The sequence below is a fragment of the Lichenostomus cassidix genome, chromosome 2 (assembly GCF_008360975.1).
Source record: "Lichenostomus cassidix isolate B80296 chromosome 2, HeHo_3.0, whole genome shotgun sequence".
Taxonomy (NCBI): domain Eukaryota; kingdom Metazoa; phylum Chordata; class Aves; order Passeriformes; family Meliphagidae; genus Lichenostomus; species Lichenostomus cassidix.
Window position 1 is genome coordinate 42,478,274 of NC_139482.1, and position 17,959 is coordinate 42,496,232.

Below are 17,959 nucleotides of genomic sequence, written 5' to 3' on the forward strand. Positions count from 1 at the left end.
CCTGCACCTGGAACTCATGCTGGTTTCACGCAGTGCCGTTGCGGGGGGAACCGAGCACGGCAAGACGCAGGAATTAGCACGCCAGAAAAACGGGGCGTGAGGGAGGGTTTAAAAAAAAGAAAAGGAAAAAAAAAGGAAAAGAAAAAAAAAGAAAAAGGAACCCCCGAAATTTGGCGCTGCTTTCCTGCTGGCGGCGCGAAGGCACAAAGAGCCGGGGGGCGCTGTGCGGAGGGAGGGAGGGAGGGAGGGGTTCCCCGGAGGCGGGGCTGGTGGAGTCGGAGCCGGAGCTGGAGCTGGAGCTGGAGCTGGAGCTGGAGCGGCGGGGCGGGAGGCGCCGGCGGCAGCAGCAGCAGCAGCAGCGGCGGGAGTCGCCGCCATGGAGCCCGGCGGCCGGCGGGGCCGCAGCAGCGAGGAGCCACCGCGCCCCGAGGATGAGGAAGTGGACCCCCGCATCCAGGTGAGGGCTATCCTCCGAGGGGCGGCTGCGTTTTTTAGGTTCATTTCAGTATGAGTGTTATGGCTGTATGTTGTAATGGTTGCCTTTGATTTGATTGGTTTTTGCTGCGTCTGTGCATACATGTATATATATACACATACGTGCACACACACATATATACACACGCATATATATATATATTTCATGTTTTATGTTTTATTTTTTATTTTTTATTTTTTCAAATATTTTTCCCCGTGCCAGGCGGCGGTGCGGAGCAGCCGCGGGTGTTTCTGCCGTCGGCAATGGGGGGAAGCAGCCCCGGGTTGCCCCAGCCCTTTGTTACCCCGGGCATCGCTCCGCGCCGGGCTCTGTCGGGCGTCCCTCCTTCTCCTCCTGCTGCTGAAACCCCCCATCCGCTTTTTAGTATTGACCATGACAGCGTGACCTTGCTCGTGCAACGGGGCTGGTGCTCACACATTCATAAATGCGGGAAAACAGATTTTAAAATTTTAGTTTATTATTTCTGTCGTGATTTTTTTATTCCTGTTAAAAAGGAGCTTTAATGGAATGTGGTGCTTCTTTTCTGCGAATGCCTTCTGCAATGCTTTTTATTCTTGCATGGTTTCTAAACAAAGCTTTTCTCCCCAAAATCACATCCTGACCAACAGCCTGGTACAAACTTCAAGCACGCTGTGGTCCCTGAAATGAAATGTATTTTTAGGTCTCTGCAGATTTATGGCTTTTGCCTCCAGCATTGCTGGGACTGTTTGTCATGAATGAATATAACATGTGTGTACATTGCCGAGAGGATCCTTGGCATAGGTCCCTGCTTGCTGTAATTGTCATTCTTTTCTCCATCGTGAGCATTTCTTTTTCCAGGGCTGAGCAGAGCTATTGCAAAATTCTCAAGACATGGTTACACAGAGCGAGGCCCTCAGCCAAAAGCTAGCCTGGTACTGCCCTGATTTTAAGAGTCTGGGCTCGGTTGGTGCCTATTGATCTAATTTTGGCCTTAGGTTCTTCAGCTTGCAACATGTTTCCACATACATGATTTGTGAATTGTTGGCAAAACAATTGTTTTTGTTAAGTTTTCTATTTGGTTTGAAAAACAGGCTGCTATGTCTGCTTCTGTGAGAGCCATGAGGTTTTTAGCCTTACAGTAAGAGACAATTAGGTAATTTTTGGATGTTTGTTTCAGACAACATGGATATGCAAATAGGTATTTTCCAAATCCTAGGAGTGGGAAATGAAACCTGACCACTGAGGATAAGAGAGCTAAACTGTTGTAATTAATTCCTTTCTGGTTGTAACCAGAGTCATTCTTGTAGTCTAGTGGGAAACTGCTCGAGTGACAATCAATTTACAACGTTCAGTTTGTACAGCAAAACATTTCAAGGCGTATTCTGTTACACTGGTTGACAATTAAATAACATTTAAATTGAGGAACACTCCCGTTAAAAATCTTATAATCTCGCATGAAGGAACATGTTGCTCAGATAAAGCTGTCGAATCTCCTCCTGAGGGTTGCTTTTTGTGGTAAGAAAGTCATTAAGAATGGGCTTTATTTTTACAGTAACTTCATTCATGCCAACACCGCCTCTACTACATATTTATTCTAGGGATTTAACACCTTTGTTTTTGCTGTTAAGGGATCAAACTGTTGGCAGGAAGGCAAACGATGTAAACATAATTGTATGTCCCATTGACTGGCTGTGTTATGAAATGGTTTTCCGAAATAAAATGCCTCTTGTGCGGCAAGACGTGTTTCTTATCGGTTCTGTCCTTTCACTGCGTGTCTCCTGTGATAGTGTTAACTTTATGCTAATCTTTTGGGGTGGGTGTGTCTGTCTCCCTAGTACCTCACTGATACTGACTACATTGATGAACAAGACAGAGCTTACTCTGCCTTGTGTTTATTTGTAATAGTGAAGAAGTAGCCAGAACAGGAAATGTGTTGCTGTAACATAAAACTATAGAGCTTCTCTGATTTTTTTCTTCCAAGTAGCAAAGTAGAAGACCTGTGGCAAAGTTAAGCTAAACATCTCAAGGTTTCTTCTTTTCACTAAATGCATAAGCCACAGCCCTTGTGAGCTTTCAGTGGGGATGCTGAGTGAGCCTTCTCAGACATGTTTTTTTCTCTGACTGCTTACTATGCATCTGACTTTCTTTCTAGGGGGAGCTAGAAAAACTGAATCAATCTACAGATGATATCAATCGCAGAGAGACGGAGCTGGAGGTACAGAATTTATCCTTGCATTTTCCTATTGTGCATGTTGGATTTTGTGAACAGCAAGACAGTGTTTTTGAGTAGGTTGCCTCCTGAATTTGTGCATCCTGAATGGTAATTTTGCAGCAAGAGTCTGGTAATGTTTTTTTTAAAGGTATGAATTAACCTAACAGCTGAAAGAGAAAGGGAGAAGGTAGAGGTATGCTGACAGTGTAAAACGCCAGTGTGGAGAACCTCACACACCACCACTGCCAACCCTTATTTTTAGGTTTTGAAACTAAGCTTAGACAAGTTTTATTTTTACAAGTCACTGTTTTGTGTTTGTTGATTATAGACAGGGAAAGTTTATTTGGTTAAGAGGTTTTTGCCATACAGCTCTCTGCCAGGATCTTTTCTTTGGTGGCTGTTTGGGGTTTTTTTAGCTTGTTATCTTTGCCTTTTTTGTCATCACTTCCTGAACAAGGAAGGTGATGAAGGAAAGTTGGAATAAAAGACTTCCTGGTTATACACAGAGGTTTTCGTGGATACTTAAAAATCTGATACCAAGTTCTGAAGAAATTGCTTCTAAATCCCCAAATTTGAGCATCATCTACTTGGTAGTTATTCTGGAAGGCTCAACATTATTGATAATAGTGAAGCAAAACAAGCTGGCCTATTTGCGTGTCTAAATTTTCTTTTGTTTGCAAAACAAAGAAGATAAAGCCAGTGGAAGTGTAAGATGAATATGCTGCTAAAGAAAAACTGGCATAAAATATGACTTTACGTCCTAAATAATTTTGATATCATTACAAAGTTTTGAATGCTGTATCAAAACATGCTGAGATTGCAGTGATGAACATATTACAAAAGTACATCTGTAGATTTCTGTGTGTACCTTCAAAATGTCAAAGTCTGGTTTGTTTGTTTGTTTATTTTAAATTTTTTTTCCTTGTGTGTGTGTCTTTTCACAAGATGGGTACCTCAAGCATGGGTGGTTTTTGGTAGAACTTTAAAATACTGGAGTACCCACTGAGTGCACTGAAGAGAAAACAGGGTTTTGATCTTGGGAAACAAAGTAGCCTTGTCTTGTATCTTTTTCCTTCTCCTCACTTGTTTGCATCGCATTGCACGTAGATCACGGATTTATTGGTAAATAAACTTAGTTAAATGGGGAGCTATTTGCTATGCAAAATTAAACTATATTTCTGCTATGAAAACTGTTTGGTGTCACTAGCTTGATTTAAATTTTATGAGTGAACTGTAAAAATCAGTATTCTAGTCTGCAATGGTACCAATTAAATGGACTTCAGGACTTTTTATATAGATATATTGAAAAAAAGGATCATTATATGTATCTTCTCAGTTTCCTCAATTCATGCTGAGATACTGAAATTGAAAGATGATGCTATGGATAGTTGCCTGGATTTCATTAATTTTGTCATAACCTTGCACTGAGGACATATTATGAAGCAGATGGAATAGTGATAATAATGCAATGGCATACTCATGAAATCAGTCTCAGTGAGTTTAGGATGGGATTTTGCTGCTTGATTAAAATTATTCATGTGTTCAAGTGTTTGTCGAGCCTGCAGATTTGTAGCTACTGTGCGTGTGACATGTGCTGAGCTGTAGAGGCTGAAAGGCTCCTGGAAATGTAATTGTAAATAAAAGAGAAGAATTTCCACATTAGCTTGGTTTTACATTATTGCTTGCTTAGCCTAACAAGTACCAGGTGTTAGATAGGTAGAAATCATTTAATCATTCTCTGCATTGTGCCATTAAGTGTTTACTGCAGATCTGTCTGTATGCAGTCTGATGGAATTAAGGTGAAATTCCACCAAGACTATGCTTTCTTGAATGTTTCCTCTTCACTTTTCATCCAAAAATCTTACTGGATGGATGCCAGTTTGTGGTATCATGAGCTGCATAATTTTAATCCGTGAAGATTTTCATTACATTTGATCTGCTTAAATATTGAGGACAAATGCAGCTGGATGATGTAAGCAAGGCTTAATTTATATATGTGTTGATAAATGCATTTTTAATGGACTTAAAACCTTTCTAGGGGAAAGGAATAAAAACCCCCCCATAACACTCAATTCTTGTGGTTAGAAGAAAATCTCTTCATTCGTACTGTGAACAAGAAAAGAAAGCTTTGCCAAGCAGCCTTGTAGGATAAATCCAGAAGTTGGAAGGAGGAGCTTGGAATTGGGATCATTCTGCTTCAAAGACTTCCAAAATCCATGAATGCCACTGAAAATGTGGGCTTCTGGGAGAACCATGCTGAGTGTCCCTTTGAAGATTTGCTCTTTTGGCTCTTATTAGCTGCTTTGGGTCCCTCTTGCTACCCCTTCCTAGTTTGCAGTGTCCCTGCTGTATTTCATTGGAAGAAAGATGTATGTGGGTGTTTTTTAACCAGACAATGGAGTTATATTTGTCCTGTTTTGCTAGTATCATCTTTTCAATATCTCTAATGTGGACATAGATGTATCATTACATTATTTACAGCACAAGGTGCTGACTACCAGCTTCCTGTAGCATTACTTTGTGGTCCATACATTCCCAGTATTGATTTTTTCCCCCAGAATAATCTGTAAAAGCAATGGGACTGTTAGAGAAGAAGGTATATTTCTTTGAAGGAAGTTCATAAAGACACCCATATTTTTGTGACTTGATGTACTTTGTGATAAGCAGGAAGGGTAACCTTGTGGCATTTAAGTTCTGCAAGACTGTTCTGAACTTCCTGTATGTAGCTTTGTGTGAGTTACTCTCAGTGAGACTGCTGCCTGTGTCCAGTTCCCATTAGCTGGAAAAAAAGGCTGTTAAATTCTTCTAAACCCATGCTTCTGTTTTTGCTGTGCCTCAGATGTGCATCTGCAGAATGGAAGTAATAATGCTTCTTTGCCCGATGGGAAATGTTACGGGGCTGAATTGAGTAGAGGATTTTGAGACTTCTCTCCCTTGGTGCAGCCACAGGAATGTCCATGTTTGAACAGTGTAGGAAATATTGGCATCTGCTGCTTACAGAGGTGATAAAATGTGGAATTCTGTTTAAAGTTGATCAGCCTGCCGTTTCGTTTCTTTCTGCACTGAAACTGCCATATGATCTGTTTTTAAGTTGAGCAGCTTGCCTTTTTTAATCTTTAAAATAAGTTCTGCACCCATACTGCCTGTGAGAGCACTGGATATACATGCATGGCATGACTTGAACAGATGCTTTGAAGTTAGCTACATCTATTCTTTTACTTGGAAGAATTACTCATTTTTTGCTCTTTTGACCTATCCTATTAAACCCTGAAGAAATATCCTGACCTGCTGACGCTTGCAGGCTGTTCAGGACTCACAGAGCTGCTGAAGGGCACTGAGTGGCTGGTAGTTATATGTTGCGTTAATGTATTGCCTGTTAATGAATCTTTGATTAGACTTGATTTAAAATCCATAATGCTGCTCATACTAAGTGCAACACTGAGCATTACTGACACAGCAGAAGGATGATAAGGGTTCTCTGAGGGATTTAACACTTGGCTTCGCTAATGTCCCTGTTTATGTTTGAAGTGTCTGTGAAGAGCTGGGGAAAACATCTTGCAGGGGAGATACAAGTGTGTTTTAGCCAAACGCAAGACCTTTTTTCCTGTTTATTGGAAATGCACCTCCATCTGAACTCACATCAGGAGCTGTGAATGCACTTAACAAATGTGCACGACTCGCCTGTCCAGCCAACTCGTATATGGCTTGGACTGGCTCTGGAAGTACAACTCAGATGTAATAAATTCACCAAGGGACCCTCTGGCAGGATTGCGGGGAGGGGAAATGCAGCACATACCATTAAAATTACCACTGGAATCCCAGCTATCCCAAATGTGGTTTTTGTTAGAGAGAGTTTTTGTGTTGCTGGAGCTACAAGCTTGCCAGTGTTTGTTCACAGGAGATACTTCACAGGAAAATTAGAGCTGAACAGTGCTGCTTTCAGCCATGCTTGCTGTTAGAGGGCCTGCTTAGAATCCTTCTTGTATGTTTGCCTGATCTACAAGACTTTGTTACTTTTAGCCCTGGATTTATCATAAAGGTTACCCTGGGTTGTTGTTGGATATAAGGAAAGGAGTTTATTAGCTGTGGTGCTCTTTCCCTTGAGAGCTTTGTCAGCGTTTGAACCCCTCTCAGAAGGGGAAGGACTTTTTGCCATGGTTTAACCCCAGCTGCCTGCTAAGCATGACACAGCCCCTTGCTCCCTCCCTGCCAACGGGATGGGAGGGAGAACCAGAAGAGTAAAATGGGAAGACCTGTCTGTTGAGATGGAAACAGTTAAGTAAAGCAAAAGGTGCACTCACAAGCAAAGCAAAACAAGAAATTCATTCACTGCTTCCCTGCTTCTCGTTGGCAGGCAGATATTCACCAGTTATTTAGAATTGCTTCTTACTTCTTCACTAAAATACTTGGTTTTAGGAAAAGGACTCGAGCTGTTGACTCTGTCACATGTAAAAAAATTAAGTAGATTAAAAAGAAAAATACTCCATCTTTCAGGTTTCAGAAAAATGACCTGTCAGTGGGTGGAATCTCATTCTGAGCATGCCTGCTTGGCTGGAGGAAACATCTATCTGTAGGAACATCCGCCACCTTATCAGTATCCCTGTGCAGTATTTTCCAGTGTCCACAAAAGAATGCAGAGATAAGGGCAAAGCAGCTCACTGGCTGGTGTTCCTCCTGGCTTTTGGAGGAGGATGTACATGCCTGATGGATTTGTCCAGCACTATCAGGACAAATCTTTCCACATCTCTTTATGATCTACTTGCTTCCATAGGAAATGGTTCCTGTGTGTAAATTGCTTGTTGTTTTGCCTTCTGCTTTCATCCAAGGATGAGTAAGGAAAGGCTTCTTCCTCTGCTATGGCTCTGGAAAGATTTTGTCATCCAAAGGAGTCAAAGGGCTTTACTTGGTTCACGTTCTTGAAACAGATGTGGGTTTCTAGCCTCAGAGAGGAGAGATTAGGTGGACAAATCTTGTTTTGGAAGGAGCACCCAGTGCCCTCCCCTGCCTTCTTTCTTCTCTCTTCTTCGAAGAGAACTAAAAATATTTGTAGTAAAAAATATTATTAGTCTCAGTTTATAACTGTCTGCAAGCAGAAGGTTAGAGCAACCTTCAGGTACTGATTTTTTTTATTGTTCTTAGATGGCAAATTAGTAGCTGCCTAAAAAACAAAAAGACTTTTCCCTGTGCTTTTAAACTGAGATACAACTTATCCCCTTTCCTGCACTTTGTTTTTAACATTTGGTTGCCACTCTGGCTTACTTGAACTGTTCAGGTACCAAATAGATGTTAAAAGTGTCTTTAACTGTTTTGATGCTTGAGGGTAGATTTGAGCACAGCTTATGCATCTGCCTGGTGTGTATGTACAATACTGATGCTGGTTTTGCTTGGAGATGAGCTTTTGCAGCTGGTAGGTCTTTGTAGCAGAAAAGATGGGCATGGATACTGTCAGCTTCTTGGCAATAGATGAAGCCTGTCTCTCAGTCAGCAATTCCATCCTGCATCCAGCATGCACCTCCCATGTTGGCTTAATGACTTGTCAGAGGTTGTGCACACCAGACTGCCAGAACAGTCGTGGGACAGCCTTTGTAAATGAAATTTAGATGTGCTTGGTACTAAGGTGTTTCAGACATGGTTGGTATGTTAAGCTCATTTTAAAAATAAAATTGTTTGAAAAGATGTATTTCATTTGATGGGCAGAAATAGTTATTTGCCTGTCATCTGACATCTAACACCAGCTCATCACCATCATTCATGAGAAAAGAAAACCAGCATGCTTTTTTCTCTGACAGGTGCAGTAAAGGCTGAAAATTGTATTTTAGTTTTTTCCCCACATTTGAGAGTGGATCATCAAAATGCTGCTGTATGGATCACCTGTCCTTATGTGGTCCCTCTTTTGGTGCAGTATCGAATAGTTGCCCAACAGCAAGTCACTGGAAACAAAGTCTGCTTTTAATAATGAGCTACTGCAGCATATGGGGTAGGGGTCTGGTATGCTCCCTAAGACAGTGCTAGTGAAATCTGTTTTGAAAGAAAAATGTTAAGGATTTCCAGGAAGAAAGTTGATGAGCGTGGAGCTCTCACAGCCATAGAACAAGATGTTGAGACGTAAACTGCAGCTGTTCACGTGGTGCACTAAGTGTTATGCCTGCTAGTGTGTCTATGACAAACACCTTGCTAGTGAGAGTCTACTTACTAAGTCTGTAATTTAAGTGAGAAGCTTCTACTGCTACCTTTTCTTTTTTTTTTTTACCTTGCGACACTACACATTGAGGATAAAGTGATTTAATTGGCTTCTGTCCAGCTTGGAAAAGGTTTATCATCATCTCATTTGAGCAAGTAGGAGGGCAAAAACATTGAAAGCTGACTGGCTAACATTTTCAATGTCACCTTTGTATTTCAAATACAAAAATCAGCAGCAGATGTTCTTAAAAATGATCACAGTAGATTAGAAATTAGTAGAGGGGAAAACATGATGAAGACATGCTTTAAAAATGTCAGGGTGTTTAAGATGTGTCATGTCAGTTATCTTGCTTCTGTTATAGTCTGTGTATGTATTCAATGCAGTGATGAGAAAAACAAAATGTGTTTTTAATAAACAAAAACAAAACACAAAACCTAAAAACCCACCCAGAAATGGTGAGGGTGACTCACATAGTATCTAAGGCTGCATACTTGCTGTTATTAATGAATAACATTTCTGCTGGAATGAATTATCTTTCAAGAAACTGAAATACAGAAACCAGAGATTGATGACTGTTAGAAGCTAGAGAATTTCCATGGCATATGCTGTGCTGTCTTGGTTTTGCTCACATTAAGTTGCAGTAATTGACATATTTTCCTTTCTCTGTTATCCATGTGTGCTAGACAAAGGGCGAAATGAAGCAAAAGTTTGGTGATTTAATACTAACACTTGTATGGAGGGGCGAGCCACACCAGAAGATTTGATATGTAGGTTGAAAGTATTGGGGTTGTCTTCCTAACACAGAGGTAGGACTTACCCTGTGCTGGGGACCACAGATGAACTGCAGTGATGTGCTGTTCTGAACCTCTAAGTTTTTGATGAGAATGTCCTTACAGGAAACACCATTAAGAGCATTTATGGCTTTGAACCACTTCATATGTGGGTCAAAGTGTCTCACTGACAGTAACATGGGAAGCTGGACATAAAGCAGGAAATTAAATCAGTTCCCAAGTTACTGCCTTGACCATAGGCCCATTCTTCCCATGAATCACAGATGTGCTTCTCATTTCATGTCAGGAGTAAGTGCACCAAGCCCAGTCCTACCGGTGCAATTGCTTTGGTGCTTCTGACCTCCCCAGTTTCACATAAGGAGTAAAAATAGCTGCTGCACCTGTAGTTCTTACTCAGACATCCCCAGGATTACCTGTCAGGGGAGTTTTGCACTGTCCCAAGGGTGATGTCTTTTGCAGACGCTCTGCCAGCATGTGGCAGGGCCCACACACTGAACCGGTTTGCAGGAGGCAGCTGTGACCCTGCCCACAGGAGGTGTTGCCATAGCTCCCAGATCAGAGACATGGTCAGGAGAGCTGAATCAGTTTGGGTTGGGGAGGATGGGTGGTGTGGAGGCACTGGGTTGCCACAGGAGCACGCACAGTGTAGATATACCATGTTGGATTGTTTGCTTTTGTCAAGTAGTTTTGGCTGGTGGAGAGAAAAAGTGGTGTGTGTAGTGCAGCAGAGGGCATGGGTTTGGCATCACACCTTCTCAGAGACCTCGGCATCCTGTTGCTGGATCTGAAGGGGGTGGTTGGAAACCTTTGGTAGAGGGACTGCTCCCAGCAGAGAATGAGCATCTGCTTGTTCTGTCATGCAGGAGGTGTTGGAGCCTGTAGGCTTGTGCTCCTGACAGTCAGGAGCCTGACAATAAATGTCACTTATTTTAGGCCATGTGATGGACAATACAGTTATAAAGTTCTGGGGTGTTTCGGTTTTCGTTATTGTTCTTCACTGCAAGAACGAGAGTGGTCAGACCTAAATAAAACCTCAAAGGAGGAACCAGTCATCTTTGGAGGAAAATTATGTACTGGAAGTTCACACCATTGTGTATTTCAGCTGTAGCTGCAGATTCTGTTTAACTACTGTGTGGAGTGGGGCTGTGCTCATGGGCAAATGTGTGTTTCACCATTTGCAAGACCTGTGCTTCAGGCACCTGTTAGAGGAGCACTTACAGTTCAGTAATTTGTATCTGCTTCATCAGAGTTAGAGGGAGATGAATGGGTACAGAAGTTGCTGATAATTTGACTGCTTTGTCCTTGGTATCTTTTGGTTTTTGTTTTGTTTTTTTAAACTCCAAGTGGAGACTAGTCATCTGTTTCCTATTGGATAAGACTGTATGTAATTATTACTTGAATAAATTTGGGGTAGGTCTTTAAGCACAGATTTGTAGTGATGATTTCTTTGTTTTAAGTGCTTATCTTACGAACATGGGAACCAAACTTTTTGATGAATCACTGCATAGGGCTTTTTTTACTTCAGCTATTTGCTTTGCATTACTAATATCCTTATATGCAGCTTTCACAAAGAAAGTGAAAAGAGATCTTCAGGCTTATTCAATTAGAAATGAGCTTTTAATTCTGTTCCTGCACCTGCAAAGAATTTTTTTCTTTGTTAAATATACTTCAGTAGTTAATATTTTTCTTGCAATATAGTCATCATACTTGGAGTCTTATTTCAGTTACTTGTGAAACTCATTTTGAGCAGTGAACCATTTCAGTGAACCGTTACCGTCCAGTAATTTAACTGGAAATATTCAAATTCTTCTCACTGAGAAAATCATTGACTCAATACATATTGTTTAAATGATACATTTCAGGCTTTCACTGAGAAATGAGATTATTGACTGGATTTGAGTTAATGAAATAATAAGTTCATGTCCATTTAATTCTCCATTTTTGACCTTGTTACCCATTTGAATTATTCCTTAGAATAAATTGGAATACCTTAAGAATCCAAAGCAATTTGCACAGGACTAAAATAATGCTGATGCTGGTTCAGGTTTTACATAACACTAAAAAGGAAGCAAAGAAGCTTTTACAGAAGTATGTTGCTTTTTCTGTAAAAACTGAAGTATTGTTGCATTTTTTTCCGCTACTGAGAGCATAGTGGCAGCTTCCAATGTATTTTAAATCTTCCAATGAATAAGCAGTTTTGCATTCTAGAAATCCTCAACAATAATGACAAAACCCTCCTGAATTAGGGCACTTCTTCAAGCCAGCTGCTTCCTGATTATCAACATGTCACTCCAGCAGTCTGCATAAATGCTGCTCTCTAATTAGAGTTACAAGCCTTGTTGAGAGCTCACATGGCCCTTCCTCTTCATCTCCTTAAATCCTGGGCTGGGTCCCAGCCTGAATTTGCATCAATCTGCAATAATTTCATATATTTAGAGGCTGTGCTGGATTCTGAGAATGAAATCAGAATTACTTTGCTTACATGTGTGGAAATTTTAGTGGAGCAGAGAAAATATTTTAATTGCTTTAGCTAATCATGTAAGGAGAGCAACTCATCCCATTTGGAACTAGCTAGAATTTGCTTTTTTTAAATATAGAAAATATTGACAATGAAATAGAATGTAGGTGCACTTCTCCATTGATAGAACCCATAGCTGAAAAGATGGGCTTTCTATGCCAATTCCAGCTAATTTGCCAGCCTGCTGTGGAGATTTGGCCTGACTGCTAGCCGCATTCTAGCACTGTCTACATGAGAGGTCTTTGCCATTAAAGTCCCTCTCAGAACTTGTTACACTGTTGTTTGCTTCCTCACTGAGTGAGCAATTTACAAATGATTCCTCCTTGGGAAACCCTGCCAGAGGTAATATCTAGAACAGGCTGTTGTAGGCTTTATATAAAAGCTGTCTCTGAAAGACAAAGATTTGGTGTCCAGGATGCCAGCTTTAGGATTTGGCTCTGGGTTCCTCTGCTGAAGAATTCTGGCTTAATCCAAATGCCAGCAACTATTCTGAATGTACCAGCTCATGTGTGAATCTAAATAGGAACCTGAAGGTAGTAACAAACAGGTAAGAATAATTTTTAAAGCTCTAATCTGCCTTTGTCCTTTCTTTCCTTTCTGCAACATTTTGAAGGATGCACGCCAGAAGTTCCGCTCTGTGCTGGTCGAAGCAACAGTAAAACTGGATGAGCTGGTAAAGAAGATTGGAAAAGCTGTAGAAGACTCTAAACCATACTGGGAAGCTCGGAGGGTGGCCAGGCAGGTAAGAACTTTCTGCCTTATAAACTTGTGGTGGTAGTTGGAGGGCACACACTGATTGAGTTTCTTTCTTGCTATTAATAACATCCTAAGCATATGCACTTGGCTGACACTGGTTTGTGTCTTCAGTTGCATGTCAGCTATGGGAATCAATGGCAAAATGATTTTCTTCACAGCCACAGCTGCACATGCTCTTCAAACCCAGAACAGCTACAGCAGACACAATAGCAAAAGACTAGTTCTTGTCTCTTGTTATAAATGGCCTTTCAGAGCCTTGCTCATTCCTATCAGTAGTTGTACTTATTTGAAAATACAGTGTACACTTTGTGTATCTAATTTTTCTTAAAGCAAAATGCTCTAGCAGCTAAATGGCTGCAATGGAAGCTGCAGGGAAAGAGGCTGGAGTGGGGCAGGCTTGGGGAAACCTGCAGGGGTTGGGGCTGATTAGATTGTGATGAAGCAGGAATGTGCTAAATGTGACTCTAAAGTGTTTTGGTTTGGAGACAAACTGAGCGCTGCTTTCTCTGTCATCAGGACCTTACTTCCTATGCCCCAACTACTACCTGGCTATTTATAGGCCTGTGTAGTTTGGGGAAGGATGAGGTGTGGAAGTAAGGGACCTGCTGGATGAAGAGAAAGCCAGAAAGCTTGTGATGTGTCAGGCAGCATCTCATTTTAGGGAAAAAGCTGCTGAGAGTTGAGTGTGGTGTGTTAGGCAGTGCTTCTGCTGGGTGTCTGTAGTGGGGTTTGCTAGTGTCTAAGGCTTTTTTGGCTTTTCCCCAAGGGGAGCCTGTTCCTGGTTGCTATTTCTGTTTCCTTTTGAGGCAGGAAGAGTCAGGAAGAACTGCCTAGAGCTGCTACTTCTGTGCTTGGCTGGAAGGATGTGTGTGGTGGCACCTGTGGCTGGGTAGCTGGGGTATGATTGTGTTCAAGGGGAGAGTGAGAGGTGGGGTAGCATGTGTGAAATACATGAAAATTGCAGAAGGATTTGGTTTGTAAAAATAGGTAGAGAGATGAGGAAAGTAGAGTAAGTGTGTGCCAGGAGGCAGAGAGTAAACTCTCAGGGTAAGAGAATGGGAGAGAAGAGAATGCATCCTCAGAAGAATGCACAGGACAGGGAGGCATGAACACCAGCTTCATTCCCTTGAAAGCTGATGAAACAGGAACTGGATTGATGGGATGTGGCGTACAAGATAATATGTGACTATGCTGATACTTTAAATTGCATAGCATTGTTTTGGAGCTGTTGTCTCAGGCAGTGGGGATGAGGTGTAGGGGCTATTAGGCTTAATTCTGCAGACTAGAAGCAAATAGGTAAACTCTGCTTCAAAGCACAGCAAGCAGGGTATCTACCTCTCATCTGTCACTGCTTTGAAACCAGTCCTTGCTCATGGGGACTCTGGTGTGTGCTAGAGATAAACTAGTGGTGAGCTAGAGAAATTAGTAATTGTGTAAACTGATATTTTCAATTTGAAAAGAAAATTTCCTGCAACCCTGCCTTGAGCATGATCTTACACTTCTATTACTATAAATAGCTGTGTAAGGCACAGTGTGCATAGGACTTCAAGAGTTACACTTGGAAAAGTCAATGGTAGAAGCACATACTTTGCAGTACAAAAAACCCCATCAAAAGATGAATTGACTTTGAGGTTTGTAACATCACACACTCAGTGCAGTGAATTTTGCCCTCTGTCCTGAAGCTGGCAGCAGACAATGTTCTGGAAATGGAATTTTGTATTGCTATGTCTCTGCTACCCCTGGAATCCATTCAGTCACTCTGGTTCAAAGGTGCTTTGCTAGACCACTAAAAAACCCAAGCCCCTGAAGGTCCTTGGATTAGTAAGAACACTGTTCTGCTAGTGGACTTGTTAGAGAGAACCGTATTTTTCTCCCAATCCGTTCTGTCCCTGGCTAGGTTTAAATGCTATTTATCTCAGATCTGTTTATTTGCTACACACTCAGATGCCCTTTGATTCCTGGATAACATTTTATTTTAAAGCAGGGATTCCCTTTCTAACCACTCATTTAACTTTTTTTTTCATTTTGTGTTATGAATCTGGTAATGAAACAGAGTTCCTGCTTTGTATCTGCTCCGTAGACAGAAATAGAAGATGGTCTCTGGTGTCCCCTTGGCTCTTTGTCTAATAACATCTTAAAATGAAAAATGTGAGGGCCAAGAGGAATGCAAGCATTGAAAGACAGTGACTCTATCTGGAAACTAGGAGATTGGAAAGATTGGTGCCAGTCATCAGTAAAGCATCTGCCTAAAGTGTTTTTCTAGTTTTAATTTGATCTAGAGAAGTTCCACTTAACTGGGAGCAAATCTACTATAATAAAGCAGGGAGAAGGGGTGAGTAGTATGAAATAGGAAGAATGCACCAGAATATTAATACGGTTACATCTCTCTTTTTACTTTGATTTGCAAAACTGTAGAGAAATCATGGGAACAGCTTGTTATTTTTTCCATTTAAATTTATAATAACATCTAGCCTATGAAGAATTGTCTTTCTTTTCCAATCTTTACAGTTATTTTAGAGCCATTAGGCTGCCTCCAAAAATGTAGGCACAAGGTTCTTGGGGGCTGAAACAGCTTTGATTAAACAATAAGGGAAAAATGCATGACTCTACTTGTAAAAGAAAGGGAAGTGGTAATTCCTGTTTGTTGTTCCCACCAAAGGGAAGCAAAAATATGACCTATGAATTTTAAGCCTTTTGGAAATAAAGAATTGCATAATTAGTGACGTTTAGTTTGGCAGAAATGCAGGAGTTGTTCAGAGTTACTTGTGTTTAAGATGTCAGCTGCAGGGTGAGTTGCCTCATGCAAGCTGTATTAAGTCACATCGAGACACTTGCTTTTACTTGGCACCAGCATGAGTCTCTTTTGGAAATACGTGTTTTTTATCTATTAAGATAAAACCCATTAAGAGGGTAGTGATGTGGGGTCATCAAAAAACAAATCACCAACTGAAGTATGGCACTGGAGAAGCTTCAGGATCTTGAGCTCTTTTGTCTACTCACACTTATCCCCATCTTGTGCAATCCTGTGTTGGCAGAAGATAGGGGATTCTAAACACATCAACTCCCCTGTGCAAGAGTCCTATAGCATCTTGTTTGTGTAATGTTTGCCAAGAGAGCCTCGGCTTGGCCTATCTCAGGGTGGAACTTTGATTTACCGGAACAATGGTCCCTTAGTTACAATTTGAATACTTTTACCTCTGAAATGGTGGCACAGGGAATCAGGATGTTGTCTGTTGGTACCAAAGCAGTAATATTTGGCTTTTGCTGAGACTCAAGTGAGTTTGAGCTAATATTCTTGCTCAAGCAGATTTCGTGTCTGCCAGACTTCTGCCAAGACAGAGCTGTTTGTTGTGATTCCTCATTTGGTACAGCAGTGGGCCTTTTGTGTTGATTGCAGACACACCTTACTGTTTGGAGCATTTTGATTCCAGTTTGTCATTTAATCAAATTTTGAAGTATTTGTGCTGCGAGAACATTTTTGTGTTTGGCATATTGTCTTTTCATGTTGTTCTTTAACTTAAGCCATAATGCCCATGTTCAATGGAATAGCCTTGGCACATAGCAGAGAACTGTGCATGTACACAAGCAGTGACCATATTGCAGCATTATGAAATTCCTATCATCCAGAAGGTGGTCCATGTTCCAAGTGTTCAGAAAATCAAACTTCCTGTGTCTCTTTGATGTGGGTGGTAGTTTGTGGTGGTTTTTTTTTTTTTTTTTTGGGTTTTTTTGGGGGGGGTTGATTTTATTTTTTTTTTTTTTTTTGCACTAGTAGTCTGCTTCCATGGTTCACTAGTTGAAGAATTAGACTTTTCTTGCCCAAAGGTAATGGAGAAGTTGAAGTTGCCAGGAAACATTAATAATGTAAACAGAAGTCTTGAGCCTCTGTGAGGGAAGGAGTGTCTTTAGTCACTGTTGACTTAACATTTTGCAGGGCTGGGGATGGAAAGTGCCTACGCAGTAGTGCTGACAATACTGTATGAGAAGTGACAGAGCTGGGAAGCGTGTTACCTCCCTGGTGAGAGCATGCTCTGGGACAGGGTGCTGTGCAAGAGCAAGTGTGGTCTAATACATAAATCACTGGGCTGGCAGGAGCTGATCTTGTGCCACTGCATGGCACAGATGAATGACTTCATCACTCTCTCAGTTCCCATGTAAAATGAAGCTGTCAAGCTGCTGAGAAGCTGAGTTTATTAAGGGAAGTAAAAGCACTTTGGGGTCACTGGGTGAGAGGTGCCATTAAAACACAGTTATCCGTACATCATCACTTGTGAACCCATAGATAAATTGAACAGACTTGCCTCTCTGCTTTGTTTCTGCTGGAAAAAGAATCTGATAAAAATGTGTTCCCACCCCCAAAAATAAAACAATCCACGCATTTGTAGTGACCCTAACCTGACTAAAAGCCCTGGGGGTATTGCTTTTAACTGAGATTTAGCTTGTTTTGGGTTTATTTTGGTTCTTTTTTGTTTGGTTGTTTTTTGTTTGGTGGTGGGCTTGTTTGGTTTGGTTTGGTTTGGTTTTGTGGCAGGGTGAGGGGTTACGTTTTATTGGCTCAGATTGGGAGTAGGTGAGGATGCTTCGCTCAGCTTTTGTACTGAACCTATATGGTAGGGATATGGTTTTGCTTTGTGGTATTCCCTTTGCACCTCTGCCTCCCTGCTTCATTTAACTTTTACAAAAAAGTATCTGAAAATTTGCTTCAGGCAAAAATAGGTGAAAGATCTATGCTAGGCATATCAGCGTGTGTGTCTCACTAAGGGAACAACCTGAACCATGTGTTCATACAGCAATATGTTGAAGGATGTGCATGTTCTTCTTCCTCTTGGGTCAGTCTTCCTAGATTTTACAACGAAATCTTCTTTTCATGTTGTTGGCATACTTAAGCAGCACTCTTTTATCTGAAAAGGCTTGGAAAAACCCTCAGGAATCTGTGTACAGTGGTTCTTCCCTGTTGATGTCCAGGCATATCTGAGAGGAAGTTCAGTTGATAGACAAGTGGACTGTGTTCAGCAGGGTCAGCTGTCCCATCCTGTTCACTGCA

The 17,959-nt window shown here is 41.3% G+C and overlaps 1 protein-coding gene across 1 annotated transcript in view; it reads left to right on the forward strand.

The window, feature by feature from the left end:
* Positions 1-285: 285 nt before the first annotated feature.
* Positions 286-17,959, forward strand: part of SH3BP5 (SH3 domain binding protein 5) — a 52,039-nt gene continuing 34,365 nt past the window's right edge. The window contains exons 1-3 of the mRNA XM_085051243.1: positions 286-457; positions 2,610-2,672; positions 12,773-12,901. Coding sequence (XP_084907369.1) covers positions 377-457; positions 2,610-2,672; positions 12,773-12,901 — 273 coding nt within the window. The 5' untranslated portion in view covers positions 286-376. The remainder of the gene's footprint in view (positions 458-2,609; positions 2,673-12,772; positions 12,902-17,959) is intronic.